Source organism: Rhipicephalus microplus, chromosome 5 (assembly GCF_043290135.1).
Source record: "Rhipicephalus microplus isolate Deutch F79 chromosome 5, USDA_Rmic, whole genome shotgun sequence".
NCBI classification, from domain to species: domain Eukaryota; kingdom Metazoa; phylum Arthropoda; class Arachnida; order Ixodida; family Ixodidae; genus Rhipicephalus; species Rhipicephalus microplus.
Genome location: NC_134704.1, coordinates 149,077,583 through 149,092,540, shown reverse-complemented (window position 1 = coordinate 149,092,540; position 14,958 = coordinate 149,077,583). Strand labels below are relative to the sequence as shown.

The window sequence follows — 14,958 nt, the reverse complement described above, 5'->3', positions numbered from 1 at the left end:
GCGAAACGGCTGCCAGCGCATCATGAGCGTGACATGAAGTCATGTTGTTACATGACACGCATCTCTAATTATCAAGTGTGCACAAGTCACGTATCTCCGTCATTCATTCACGTACCGTAATACCATATTTGGTATATGTGACGCTAGCGAAACGGCCACGAGCGCATCATGATCGTCGCATGTAGTCATGTTGTTACATGACACGCATGTCATGATTTGCATGTCAGGGTCTGTTGGTTGTGTTCGCCATGCAATCATGTCATACCATACCAGTTTTGCAACATGCAATGTGAATGAAACCACTGCAAGAGCTGCGGAACCATGAAATGTAAATCATGAGATTGATGACATACATGTCATATTCTCATGTTGTGACTAGCCAAATATGTTCTTCATGCAGTCATGTTATGCTATACCATGTTAAGTATCGATACTATTATCGAAACAGCCAGGAGAGCTAAAAGTTGGAGGCGGCTAGATAGATAGATAGATAGATGGATAGATAGATAGATAGATAGATAGATAGATAGATAGATAGATAGATAGATACGCTCAATGTCGCCGATGTTCGCTAAGAAATGCTTCGCATTTAAAACTTGATCTGGATCTACCATTGGAATTCAACATTAATGACCAGTGGTTATCCTGCCTACGCACTACATGCCCGGCCCAGGTCCATTTCTTCCTCTTAATCCCGGTTTGTTCCCTCCTGCATGCAGCAAAATTTAAACGGCACTATCTCATACTTTTTTATCGTCTCGTGGTAGTTAAGATAAAGGATGAAATGAAAAGCTGATTTCTTGTACCAGTAATTTTCATTCTCTACATTATTTGCAAAGCCGTCTGAATATGCAGTACAACTTTACTGTTCAACCAAGGTCGAGAGCAGAGGCTTTTGAGCACCAGTTATGCTGCGTGCCCCATTGTACACATCGCTTTAAATTTCGGAAACGGCGTGCTCGTAGCAGCAGACAAAATGACAACCCAGAGTTTTTGCGTTGAGTTAGTTGCTTTTAGCGGGACGGCTCAGTGCTCTTCCATAGTTGAGTACGAAGTACTCGAAATCGTTAAACATTTTTTCTAAACACAGCAGCGGTCGATGATGTGTGTTATACACGGTCTGATCAAGTGTGAGGCCTACGGGGTGGCTTTAGGATCTCCCATAGTTGAGTACGAAGTTTTTAAAGACAATAGTCTTTCATGAGGACCTTCGACGGAAAAACTTCGGTCTGTCTGCCTGTCTGTTCATTTGTCTGTTTGTCCACCCTAACGATATCTCAAATGGCACCAAACGGCAACCCCATCCGCTGCGCCCACCAATATTGCTCAACGTATAGTGTTCATAGTTGTGCGATTTTCAATTAAAAAAGCAAATATTGCGCATATCTGGGGCGCCTTAAAAACACGTCTATGTTTTGTATGTCTGCCGTCATACTAGAAGAGGCACACACAAGTAACTCTAAATACTGTAGCGCTTATCACGCTGTGCTGACAGTCCAACCCGATGCCCCAGAAGGTGTTTCCAATGCTTTGCTACGACAACACAGTGGTGGCACCTGCCCGTCGCTTTGCACTCTACACCTTAACACCTCCGGGACTGGCGCGCATCTTTATCCGCGGTCGCGCGCGACTTCGTTTTCGAAGATAACTGCCAGATGGCGCTCGTGTCTAACGTGCCTAGATGCGCTTGTTCGCCTCCGCTACACGCTCGAGGCACTCTAACGCAGCGCCTCCAGAATGCGACTCACCAATTTTCTTGAGCAGAACATCAAATAAATGTTTTGTTCTCTCTCTCCACACGCAAGACTATCGCCTTTCGACGACATTTGCGCATTAAATGCAGATACAAGGCCAATTTTTGTGCTACTACTACCACTACTAGAGAGGCGCCCAGCCAGCGAATGGTCGAAAGCACGTCGTAGAGAGCGAGGCGCGAGCAGATGGGAAAGTGGGGCGCAGGGGAGGAGAGAGAGAGAGAACGGCGAGAGACGGAGCGGTGGAGCAGTACACCTAAAGCCCCTAGAACTTGGTAATGTAGCGATGTATGTGGTAAAGGTGCGCCTTCCCTCTCTTCTCCCTCCCCCGACCTCTTTGTGGCTGGCACCACGGCGAAACAGTGTACTACCTTTAGTACACTCTAGCGTCAGCATTGACCAGATGCAGTGCATGTTTACAGTCGCTCTCGACTACTATCTTTGCTCTCGAGCGCGGGTGCACTGGTGAACAGCGCAACACATTTACGGATACGCGCTTGTCCTTTTTCGTGCGCGTTGTCCTGTGAACCACTTCTCACACAAGAATGACGTTGTTGTTTGTTGCCATTAGTGGCTAATGCCACTAATGGCAACAACAACAACGTCATTCTTGTGTGAGAAGTGGTTTGTTGCCATAATGCCACTAATGGCAACAAACAGCAACGTCATTCTTGTGTGAGAAGTGGTTCACAGGACAACGCGCACGAAAAAGGACAAGCGCGTATCCGTAAAAGTGGTGCGCTGTTCAACAGCGCGCCTGCGCTCGAGAGCAAAGATAGTAGTCGAGAGCGACTGTAAATATGCGCTGCATCTGGTCAATGCTGACGCTAGAGTGTACTAAAGGTAGTACACTGTTTCGATGTGGTGCCAGCCACAAAGAGGTCGGGGGAGGGAGAAGAGAGGGAAGGCGCGCCTTTACCACATACATCGCTACATTACCAAGTTCTAGAGGCTTTAGGTGTACTGCTCCACCGCTCCGTCTCTCGCCGTTCTCTCTCTCTCTCTCCTCCTCTGCGCCCCACTTTCCCATCTGCTCACGCCTCGCTCTCTACGACGTGCTTTCGACCATTCGCTGGCTGGGCGCCTCTCTAGTAGTGGTAGTAGTAGTACAAAAATTGGCCCCGCATCTGCATTTAATGCGCAAATGTCGTCGAAAGGCAATAGTCTTGCGTGTGGAGAGAGAGAACAAAAGATTTATTTGATGTTCTGCTCAAGAAAATCGGTGAATCGCATTCTGGAGGCGCTGCGTTAGAGTGCCTCGAGCTTGCAGCGGAGGCGAACAAGCGCATCAAGTCACGTCACTCGAGAGACATGAGGGCCATCTGGCAGTTTTTTCAAAAACAAAGCGCGTGGCTCTGAGATGGGTGTGCGCACCCGCCTCAGAGGTGATAAGGTGTAGAACGCAAGGCGACGGGTAGGTGCCACCACCGTCTCGTTTTAGCAAAGCGTTGGAAACACTCGCCTTTCCGTGCAAGCCTTGGTTGGTCAGCGCAGCGTGATAAGCGCTACGGTCCCTAAAATTACTTATGTATGCCTTTTCTAGTCAAAATAGCACGTGCACAATATATACGTGTTGTTATGGTGACCCAGACACGCGCAATATTTTTCTTTTAATCGGCAATTGCACAAGCATGAACGCTGAAACTTTAGCAACATAGGTGGTTGCTGCGGATGGGGTTGGCTGTTTCAAATACCCGATGCTGTTAAGAGTGGACAAACAGACAAATGTACAGACAGACAAATAGACAGACAGACAGACCAAAATTTTTGCATCGAAGGTCCCTAAGAAAGACTATCGTCTTTAAAATTTTATTATGTACATAATCTAGACAGGCTAGAACTCCAGTGCTCCGAGGAATATACAGCATGAACAGCGAAGTCTGTCCGGCAGGGTTGTCCCTATTCCAGGGCCCCACTGGCGCGAGCAATCCGTTCAGCTCTGGATCACTCGCAGCTGATCCACCAGGGTTGGGCTAGACAGCAGCGCCTCTCATTCCTCCTATGTGCCATTGGTGTCGTGTTCTTCGTCGTGCTCTGCACACTGCCACGTGATGTGAAAGAGTGTTGGCGTGGCTCCACACCTCGGGCGTATATCTCTGTGCGCCATGAAGTAGATCAGGTGAAGAGTGTGCATGCAGATTTATGTAAGTGTTAGTCTGTATTCTTCTTAGCACTGTTGCCACGTCCTCCTAGCGCTGAGCTTGCTAGGAGGACGTGGATACAGCTCGCTATTCTCCCTGTAGTGCTTTAGAATCGTTTTGAAACGAGGGTCCAGGGGTGTAGGGTCATCTATTGCGTTGTCTTGAGTGGCTCGCTGATTTGTGAAGCCTCTAGCCACCTCGTCCACATTCAGGTTTCCTGTCACTCCCTCGTACCCCGGTGCCCAAGGCACAGCCTGTACGTATTTTACTGTCCCAACCAATATTCTCCTGTCCCAACCAATATCCTGTCCCAACCAATATTGGGAACACCTGTGCTCCAATTCTGCTCTTTAGATAGTTTCTGCAAGCGTTTTGCGAATCTGTAATGATTGTTAATGGAGCGTTTCGAGTCCATCCCTCTTTTATTGCGAGTGCTATGGCAACCTCTTCTGCTTGTGTTGCCGACACCTGATCTATTGAAGCGCAGGCTGTAAGTTTCCCTCTACGGTCGGTGACTACACGTACAGATCTCTGTGCATTGGTCTGATAAGGCGCGGCGTCAGTGAATCTGGCCGTGTTCAAAAATCTTGTCATTTGGTCAATGTAGTCAGCCCTTGCATTTCTTCTCCCAGCATGCAGAGTAGGATCCATGTTGCTTGGTATTGGCAATACGTTGTACCATTCTCTGAATTCGCTTGGTACTTCTTTAGTTTCCTGGTGTTTTTGTAATAAAGTATCGCGCCCTAGTTTTGTTAGGACTGCTTTGCTCGTCGGGGTCTGGAGAAGGCAATTTTCTTGTGCTAGTAGCTGGGCCTCAGATAATTCTTCTATTGTGTTATGAAGACCAAGCGCCAGTGGCTTGTTGTTTGAAGTATTCTGCGGTAATTTTAGGGCTGTCTTGTAGGCCATTCTGATTATTTGGTTTGGTTTTTCTTCCTCTTCCCTCTTCACAATTTGATACGGAAGCGAGTATGTAATATGACTGATGACGAAGTGTTTGACCGATTTCAGGCTTGCTCTCTTATGCTTTTACGATCGTTTGTTATTCGTGAGATCATGCGTGAGATCTGCTGTACTGATGTTTTGCGTTGATTTAGTGTGTGCAGACATCTCTGATTAGCTTGAAGCCGCAGGTTCAAGCAGCCATGTGTACTCCAGCACTCAGAACCGGTGCCGCATCTACTCAAGAAAGCTCTTGAGGCTCCTGGGCCACCTCAGGTTCTCTTGCCCACTAACCAAACTCTTCCCAGCAAGGAGCACGTCCAGCACATAGAGGAACGCCTACGCGCGTCGAAGCTTCGATTAATCACCTCCTCACTAGTTTCTCTGTCCAACGCATAGCAGTAGAGGTTACTCAGGCTATTGGAGCCTGGGCAATTGCTCAGTTTCAACCCAAGGCATCGCGTTCCCGCTCCTGCTCGGTGAGCAGTGAGGGTGAAGCTCCACGGCGTCGTCGTAAGGTGGCTACACCATCCCGCCGTCGGACAATCCGGCCTCCGTGCCCCTCCCTGCCTCTGAGGATTCCGAGCGGAACATGGAGGACCAAATCTAAAACCTAAGACAGTCACGATGGTTATCAACCGTACGTCCCGTTCAAATATTGCGTCTAAATTCGAGATCATGCAGTGGAATCCTGGAGGCTTCGGGAACAGGCGAAAGCGTTCGTATCTTTCCCTTTTCTTCAGTTCATTTAGCTCTCAGCCGGCCGTCTTAACGTTCCAAGAATCTGGGCCTGCTCCATCCTTTTCTGCATACTGCTCCTATATAGGCGGCACCACCACATGCCTCCTCGTGCATAAAGCTTACACGGCGATACAGATTGACCTCCATCTGATTCTTCCTTACAACTACTGCATGATATCAGTGCTGTCTCAGCGGAGGGGCCAACCATCGATACATATCTTAAACGTGTACTGTCCCCCTCGCCTTGCGAGGGCTTCGTGGACGCATCTCTTCCACCAGGCGTGGCGTTTAGCGGCCCGACAACCACTGGTGATTGTCGAGGACTTTAATGCCCCCAGCCTTCACTGGGGTTACCACTACGAGAAGGCCCGGGGCAGAGAGCTCAAGGGGCTCATTTCTTCGCTGAGCCTCACGCTTCTTACTGATCCGGCACAACCCACACGTTCCGGCAACTCGATCACGCGAGACACATGACATGCCCCGACCTCTTCCTCACCCGTCACATCCGCGATGCTACATAGAATTTAGGCGAAACCCTAGGCAGTGATCACTTTTTACTCCGCATTTCGTTCACACCGCGGCAGAAAATGCACCAACACTGGGGCCAAGCCCGTCCCACCGATTGGACTCAGTTCAGAATGCAACCATTCCCCGCCGTCCTCTCCTTGACCGAATATGCAGCGTGGGCATCATACGCCCTCCATATGAAACAAGCTCTCTTAAAATGCATTGCCAGGTGCCTTGCCGGGTGCCTAAAGGCACTCGGCAATGCAGTTTAAGAGATGTGATGGTAGCGCCAGAACACACAGCCTAGCGAGCATGCGTAGCAAAAACGAGTCTTCCAATGCGTAGCCTAGCGAGTAGACGCAGCAAAACTGAGCCTGCACGTGTGTGTCATTTTCTTTTTTAGTTGTGAGCAAGGGGGTCGTGGCTGATCATGTAAGCGCCCAGGAAGCGTTCTTTGAAAACGTGCCAAAAAAGGCACCGACACTTCAGCGTGTCACTGCGTTCAGCGAGCGTTCCATTTTCTTAGTATTCTCTGGCGGTCGGTACCAATAATTCTAAGGTGGCCCAAAGAGCTTTGTCGCGCCCTCTGGTCCACTGTCGGATGCCTATTGGCTGCTGCGTTGGCACGCTCAGGAGAGTTGCTGGTAGTCGATGCACTGCTCCCTGGTCTACCACTAGTCCTAGCCTGGCGGTCGGGCGTGTCAAGTCCTTGGTCACTTCAGAATGGAAGAAATCGGTGTCGTTGGTTAGATACCTTGATGTGAGAATTGTCACATCATACTTCCAGACACACTCTGCGTTTGCTCTAAAAAATCCATGAAGTTTAACGCAAAAACAGGTAAATTTTTAGGAAATGAGATGAACGCATCCGATGCACTTGACGCCACCTATAGCGTCTCGGCGCCTCTCAAGCACATCCAGAAATGTGTGCTCGAGACGCCGCAGTGAAACGCCAACGCCGAGTTGAGAACGCTGTTAGTTATGTTCACCTCATGGTATTTTTTAACCGTGCACGCTAGATACTAGAGCTGGAAACGCCAGGCCTGGTTCCTGGTCGGCATATTTTGTGTGTTTATCAGAAGACTGACATCCCCACACGCTGAGTCCGTACAGGTACTGAGTGCTCTACCTATGTTTAGTGCATACAAGCCTTTTGTAGGCATCGTGACCGGATGGTCAACAGTGGAACGCGATATGCTTGAAATCCTGCGTAGGCTACTGTGAAACGCAGCAGTGTAGTTCAAGCTCACATGAACCTTTTTGTAAGTCAGGATATATAGGTGGGCTAGCTGGTAGTTGAAATTTATTCAGCGAACTGGGAGTGCGGAAACGCACACAAGAGACAGGAAAGAGCCACGCACCATGAGCGCTCGTGCTGTGTTGCTCTTCTCTGTCTTTTGTGGGTACCCGCTATTTTCGTACGTTCCCTTCTTGCTATCTCTGTCTTTTAACCCATGATTGCCCTTCCACCTGCGTAGGATAGTAAAACAGACGGGTGTCTGGTGGACCTTCCAGTTTTTCCTTCTTTTTTACCTTTTCCTGTTAGCATCTGTTCCTCTTACACTGTCATTGTTTCTGATGCTCTTGCTATGCTGATAAAGAAATCGTTAAATATCTGGTTATTTTCATAACATAATCGTTGACAGGTCTTCCCAGCATTTGAAACAGAAATAAAATACCTTGGGAAAAATATTCTTCTGCGCATTTTGTGTTGACGGTGGGCTTTCAGGTGGGGCATATTGTTAATTTGCCTTCACAACCTCTCTGGCTGATTCACGCGGTCCTCTGCGCTCATTCTTTATTTGATATCCTATACCTTCTCGAAACATTGTACTGATTTCATACCAATGGAGAAGATATGGGATATGTTTGGATTAACGTCAAGACTCCAAGTTTTTCACACATGTGCATTGGCAGTGGTGTATCCAGGTGGTGGCACACCGGGCACGTGCCCCTTCTCCCGTCCCCAGAAATTAGAGAGGTGCCACTTAAAAAAAAAATCTGCCTACGCTCTTGAAGAAAAGCAGTAAGTACGACTTCTTTCTGAAATTGTTTAAAGTGGTTTAAATCCTTTATTAAGAGTTCTTTAGTAGAATACATGAATGCACGTGACACTGATCCTAATCTGCTACGTAGAAATTACTGTTACGGTGCTAATGAGTTTTCATTGTTAATTACAGAACATCGACAAAGACACTTCAAAGGATACGTTTTAGTTGCTCAAAGGTGCACTAGCTTGACATTCGATATACTGCGTCCCGCCACAGTCTTGTACTGTCATCTAAGAAGTGCGCGTGCACTTTTTTAACGTGTACTTTAAAGTGTTTTCAGTCCACAAATTCATACGTAAGCGAATACAATGAGACAAATACACCGAGTTTAAATTTTTGGGGTTAGCCGTGTGCTGAAGTAGGTTGTCAGGCGTCGATGAGGAGAACAAGATGAAAAGAAAACGCAACTTCTTGTTGAACGTGCGCCGTGCGGCATTGACAGCGGTAGGTGCTGTACAGCAGCGTGAACGTTGCAAGCTTGTGTTTTCTCAGCACATACGCAGCGCGTCTGCTCGTATGTCGCTCCATAGGCTCATTACGCTAGAACCACTGGTCTTTTCTTTGATGGCGGCCTCCATACGTCGCAGCTGCTCGGCAGAGAAGTACTCCTTCCACTGGCCCACCTTGCCGTTCCTCACGAGTTCATGACGCTTGGGGTCTCCTGCGTGGGCTGCTTTCGTTGATGGTTTCAGGCTTTTTAAGAGCTCGTCCACCTCTGGGTAGAGATACTTGGTAAGGTCGAAGATCATTAACTTCTTCATGCTATCGGTGCTGCTGTTCTTGACTATAACGTCCAATAGGTTCTGCCCATCCACCGGATTTTCCTTGAGATCTTTCAAGTGATTTTCGCCCATGAAGCTGGCAAGACGAAGAACCCCTCCCCGCAGATCTCGCTGCAGTTCTTCGTACGTGAGAAAGAGAATGTTGGGCTCGTCCTTCAGCGAGTATCCGGCCACCAGGTGCTCAAAATAGCAGCCGTATGGAAGACGTCCCATGAAGAAAGCCTCGAGGAAATCGTCGAATGTTCCGTCTTGAAAGCGATAGAAGCTGAGAGACGTCACCTGCAAGTTGTTAAAAATTCCAAACAAAGTATTTTGCTTCAATTTCTCTCTGTTGCTCAGTTCTGCGGCCATAATGTCATCAGCGCGGCGATATTCCATAGTGGTGCCTCATGCTTGATTTCGTGTTAGTGCTATCGTCTAATGCTGACAGTTTTAGATCCTGTGGATAACATGGGCGGGGAGTCATTTTGATCATTACACAAACAAGGGAGTCACGGAAATCACTTTAGCGTTGACTATATCACCCATGTAACTAAGCAGGTAAAGTGTTGCATTGCTGATAACGTGTGCGCAGGTTGGATCCTGGCTACAGTGGCTGCATTCAGATGAGTTGAACTAAAAAAGTTTATTTGGGTTTCATAAGAAAAACCCAGGTGGTTTATATTTCCACAGATCTCCACTCCACATGCCTTGAAATTCAAGAAAAAAATGACATTCGTGGAGGCATCACTGTGGTATACCCATCGAAGTGCTTTAGATAACCGGTGTAGTGATAGTATTGCTATTTCTTAATTCTAATTGTTGGTGTTTAGTGGTCAAAGTCCACCATGTTATTATGAGAGTTGCCTTAGATCGGGGCTCTCGAAAATATGACAACGTGGAGTTCTTTAAAGCGCAGCTAATTCTCGGTACACGGGCCTCGAACATTCCCACCTACATCAAAAGTTTGGCGGCCACGACTGGGGATTCGATCCCGTGACCTTCGGGTCAGCATTCGAGCCCCATAATCACTAGAACACCGGGACGGGTGAAAGTATAGTTATTGTCACGCTATTTTATCAATCGCAATGCCATTGATACAAAAAGGCCCTTTTTCCTTCATCGTCGCCGTTAGTATTCTTGTAAAGCACAAGTGCAACAGCACTGCCCCAAGCTTCATGTGTTGTATGGGTGAATTAAAGAGTGCCAGTGTATCCGATGTTTACGCACCAAAGAAAGAGAAGAAGTACTTTCTGTGGTTGGAAGTGGTTGCACGCCCCAAATCTTGACAGCGTTTAGCAATTATGGGCCTTCGTACGTGCTTTGTTTTCGCCACCAATTTAGCGTCCAAGTGATCAACGGCACTAAGGTCACTTCTCTCGCTTCGTGGCCCCGTTTCTTTGAGTTCGTGTTTCGTCTAGTTACGCTGGGTCAAATGCTAAGGAGCATGCTAATATCACTGTATAACATTGTAACTTGTTGCTATGGCATTTATTACACCACCTTCGTGATGTGACTGTGAATTTCTGAATAAAAACACTAATAATGCTGCACAGACATTGTCTAATAGTGCTCTTTTTCATGAGCTTTAATACAATAGCCTGATAAATGGTACAGTTTAGTAGTAACGTCAAAATGCCGACATCAAAGTTCAACACGTTATCTTGACAAGAGAGGAAGGTAACGGAATATCGAACAAACTATCAAGCTGCCAGTCAAATGATGTGAAGTGAAATATTAACGTGAAGGTGCCTTATGCCGAGGTTCACCAATACTACATTTACGTATTTCAGTCACGGAAATGACGTCAAAAATACATAAGATCAGAAGACGAAGGAACAAACTTGCGTCAATGGGAATCGAACCCATGACTTCTGTGTCCGCTACAACAGATGCCAGGCACGCTATCTACTGCACCACGGCCACAAAATTCTGTATTGTTCAGTTAGTGTATAGAATTGTTTTGCTTAAGAATAACTCAAAACTGCAGGATTCATGACTTTAGGTTACAAGAATCGGATGTTAATACTCGGACGTATGCCGACGATGTGGCTGTTTGTTTTACCGATCAACACAGTGTTACCACTAGCAGGACTGTAGTTAAATTGTTAGACTATGCAATTGGCAGTTTCGTGAACTAGGGAAAGTGCCTGGGTTTCCGGAATTGAGAGTGGTCGTTCAGACCAGTCTATTTTGACAACGTTAAGTGGTTGACCACAATTATCAGGTACCCTGGTGTGCCGCTGTGATATTATAAAGATAACTAGCACTACTGACAAGAAGAAGAGATAGACATCCAGACGAAAGGCAACAGACGCAACGGTGCTCATCTCTCAGTGTTTTTTAGGGTGACTGTGCAGTCTCGTTTTTCCCTCGGAACTTTGGTATGTGATGCAGGTATCGCATTGTTCAAGGGCAAATATGCAGAAGCTCCATCGATATTCGCAGCGTTCGTGTGGGCCTCGATCTGGAAGAGATGCAATCGAACCAATCTGTTTCGAAGAGTGCAACAAAGATGGCTGGGTTGACCAAATATTTGCATACGCCTTGCTGCAAACATGTTCTTTTTTTTTGGCTACACAAGGAAGCCTTTTTTTACGTACAGTGCGCCAACCGAGATTGATGCGGGCTTTACCTGAATATGTGGTTACTACAAATTAGATGATGGGCGCTGTCCGCGGGTACCTTAAGGAAGTTATTCTGAGTGCACAATTTTTATCTGCTAGATTTTAAACGAAAATTTGTTTTCAGTGACTCGCAGAAAGATGCACAAAAATGTGTGTAATGTTCTGCATGTACCCTTGCACCGTGTCATTGTACATTGGAGGTCAAGGGCAATATGCGCGTCAGCGAGTGAAGAGAATGAAAGTGGCTCCTGCCACGAAGTCTGTCTTATTTATGCTTCACACGGGTACATTGTTTGTCAGAACATTTGAAGCGGATCGTAATTTTTACTCACTTAGGGGGACAGATTTCCTTGTCGGTAAAAACCGAAAATTATAGGATATGTTTTCTTACATTGTTTGGAAAGCATATATTTTTTGGATGGGCTTCTAAAGCCGATAAAGCAGAAGTTACGTTTAAATTCCTACAGCATAAAATTTTTGCGAAGAATGAATGAAGAGCAAGTGCCTTTTGATTTGATTAGGCTAACCGTCTCCAACTGTTTGTGGCTCACCCGTAAGGCAGAATTCTATTGCAATCAGGATGCGGGGCCTGCACGCGTGCATTTTCGTGAGTGTACAGGCCTTTTACGCTTCAACGCGTCGTTTCTAAGCGTTTAGCCATTCGGCGCGTTTCCAATAGGAGTAAGTGCCCTTTAGTCAACCCCTTAGCACACCCCCAAGTGCTGAGCTTACCCCAACCGTCGGCGTCGCTCGTTGCATCAATCCATACGAACAATAGCTCTGCATCCCACGGGCACCAACCGGCTTCGCCTGTTTTCACTCGGCATTCCCGCTAGCCCCGCAAATAATCGCGGATGACGAAAGGGAAGGCGTGACGCACGTTTTCATTTTGCTCTGGTTGGGCAGTGGTGTTCAATAATTCAAACATGCCGCGAGTAGGGAACCTTGGTCATAGTTACGTATGCCTTAGCTGTAGCTCAACGTCCAATTAGTCGTGCTCTTTAGGTGGTCACATCGCTTTCTTAGGTTCTGCTCTCGCCATTAATTACTACAGCGGCCACGGGAATCTATGATCACAAGGGTTTGTTTCATAATTAGTGATTGACGTTAGGCGTCGAAATGTAGATATTGAATTGAGCGTCAACGTGGATGCATCCACGTTAAGTGGTGCTATAGCTGTCAAACACCAATAGACAATGCGCAACGTCTGCGAGACTCCAACGTACAGTAAACACTAAACTACTTCTGTGAAGACACGCTTTACTTTCGTCTTTTACCTATTCCTATAACGCAGAAATCAACTACGTTTTTTAAAACATATATATCACAAAATTAAACTGAGGGGTTAGAGTTCTACGCTAGGATATGTTACTATAGGAGATTTTAAGAATCGGGGCCAGTGAAACTACAATATGTGCATAAATATTGTAGGTACAGGCATAATGTAATCACAATACACGCATATTCTCAACCTGTAGTGACGGTGGCGCAAAAGGCGCGTAGGAGCAAGAAAAAAAAATAAGTGCGCTTGGCAACCCTAAACAGCGAGAAAATGGAAAATGACTGCACTTTAACTTATGCTGGAGTGCAGTTAAAGTGAGTTAAGCGTATATAATTGCTATCAAGTGGCTACTTTTGAGGGACTCCATTCGTGATCGTCTTCTGCCATCATTCTGCTCCGTTGAGCATTGGTGCATTTACCAATATTCACCAGTTTAGCCCGCCTTTTGCGACTTGGCTTCCTTTACAGTTGCAAACCGCATTCCAGACATCCTTGCCTATACTGTCTTTGGTTGCGTTTAAGATACCTCAACATCTGTTACAGTGTTCCTAACGTTTACCGCTTCTCTGTCCGATGCCGTTCACGCCCTCCATTGGTCCATTTGCTTTCGTCACATGCAATACGTGAAACGGCATCTACGTATTTTCCCATTATTTTCAGATATCTGGGGTGAATCGTAGCTGGAGGGTTTGTTTCCCTTACATGTTGGAAGAGTGACACGCAGACGTCCCAGGGGTTACGGGCCACGTAGACATACTTCGCCTCCGGGTTCAGCATTTCCAAGCGCAGTGGAAGGTGCGTGCACAAAGTCCGCAGTGGTTCACTGGTAGGGCGTGGCGGGAGGTCTGGGCGGTATTCGATTATAGGAGCACGTTGTCGAAACTCCATGTATTCGTTGAATGGCTCCCCTCTGTTCAAGATCAACTGTATGATGCACTGGACCCAGTGAGTGCCACTTCTGGGATATGACACCTCCAGTACGTCGCCTTTCTGTGCCATGAAGCGTAGGCCATGCCTTATGCTTTCCGGAGTCGCGAAGGGACACCTCGGCACACCGTCAATAATTTTAGCGTAGGGCTGGGGCCTACTCAGAGCCATCTGACCTCAATTTCACTTCTTATCGACCCTGCAAAAGCAAAACAAATGGGATTAAGAGCACACACTGGTGCTGTAAAGTTAGTACTTATTGCAAAGTAAGAGCCATAATGTTGAAAGTAAAAACAATTTGCTGATAATAACAATGGCTCTTATATGCTTTTATGGAGTAAAAAATCCCCAAGCCTCACCTCAAGGGTGATAAGGTCAATAGTGCGTAAAAGACGGGTGGCGTTGGAAACGGGGGAAACCTTGACAGAATGCGGTGCGTAGGACAGTATGGTGTCTATCGTGTGAGACGCGTTAACGTTTTCTGCATCTTCAGACCAATAAGAAAAATATAAACGAAATGTTTAAAAACAACCAGAAATGGCAATTCAATTGTGAATGAAAGGCGCTATATTGTATCATCTCAAACGTGTAGACCTGCATATATAATTTCACCTTACACACAAGTGGCAAATGGTCATGCATTAATTGACCTATACCTGAGACATAAGAGCAATACCTTATGTGAGCAATGCCTGAATAGTTTCACAAATTATTATTAAGACTATATGCAATATTTATCAGATGGCAAACACAATGACCCCATTGCAGGTCATACACTGCATCATGACCGTGCTCCTTGGGTCTAAGAAGCGGTTTAGTATAACCCGCCATTTCATGGTCAAAGGCTGAAGATGCCATTATATAAAATAACCACTATTGCCCGCTTTTGATGGTCTATACAGTAATACTGTTGTAATTGCTAACAGAATTGGGACAACATTAGAATTCAATCAACTAAAGGAACAAGCTGGATTTCGAACAGGCTACTCAACAATCGACCACATTCGTATACTATCAATCAGCTACAGGTAATAGAGGAATGCTCAGAATACAGCCAACCACTATACATAACCTTCCTAGATTACGAGAGGGCGTTTGATTCAGTGAGAAACGCCAGGCCTGCATGGCAAGTGCAGCATAGTCATAGCTAAAGCTTTAAAAGAGCGGCCTTTCAGAGTCTTTTAAAACACTCATTGGGTAACTACTGCAAACACACTTGCTTGGT

General features: G+C 46.4%; 1 protein-coding gene across 1 annotated transcript in view; it reads right to left on the bottom strand.

Moving 5' to 3' along the window:
- Positions 1-8,140: 8,140 nt before the first annotated feature.
- The window catches only part of LOC119173684 (sulfotransferase 2A8), a 67,920-nt gene continuing 61,102 nt past the window's right edge, over positions 8,141-14,958 (bottom strand). Inside the window, exons 2-3 of the mRNA XM_075894436.1 lie at positions 13,509-13,932; positions 8,141-9,197 (exon numbers count right to left, since the gene is read on the bottom strand). Of these exons, the coding sequence (XP_075750551.1) occupies positions 8,625-9,197; positions 13,509-13,904 (969 nt within the window). The 5' untranslated portion in view covers positions 13,905-13,932 and the 3' untranslated portion in view covers positions 8,141-8,624. The remainder of the gene's footprint in view (positions 9,198-13,508; positions 13,933-14,958) is intronic.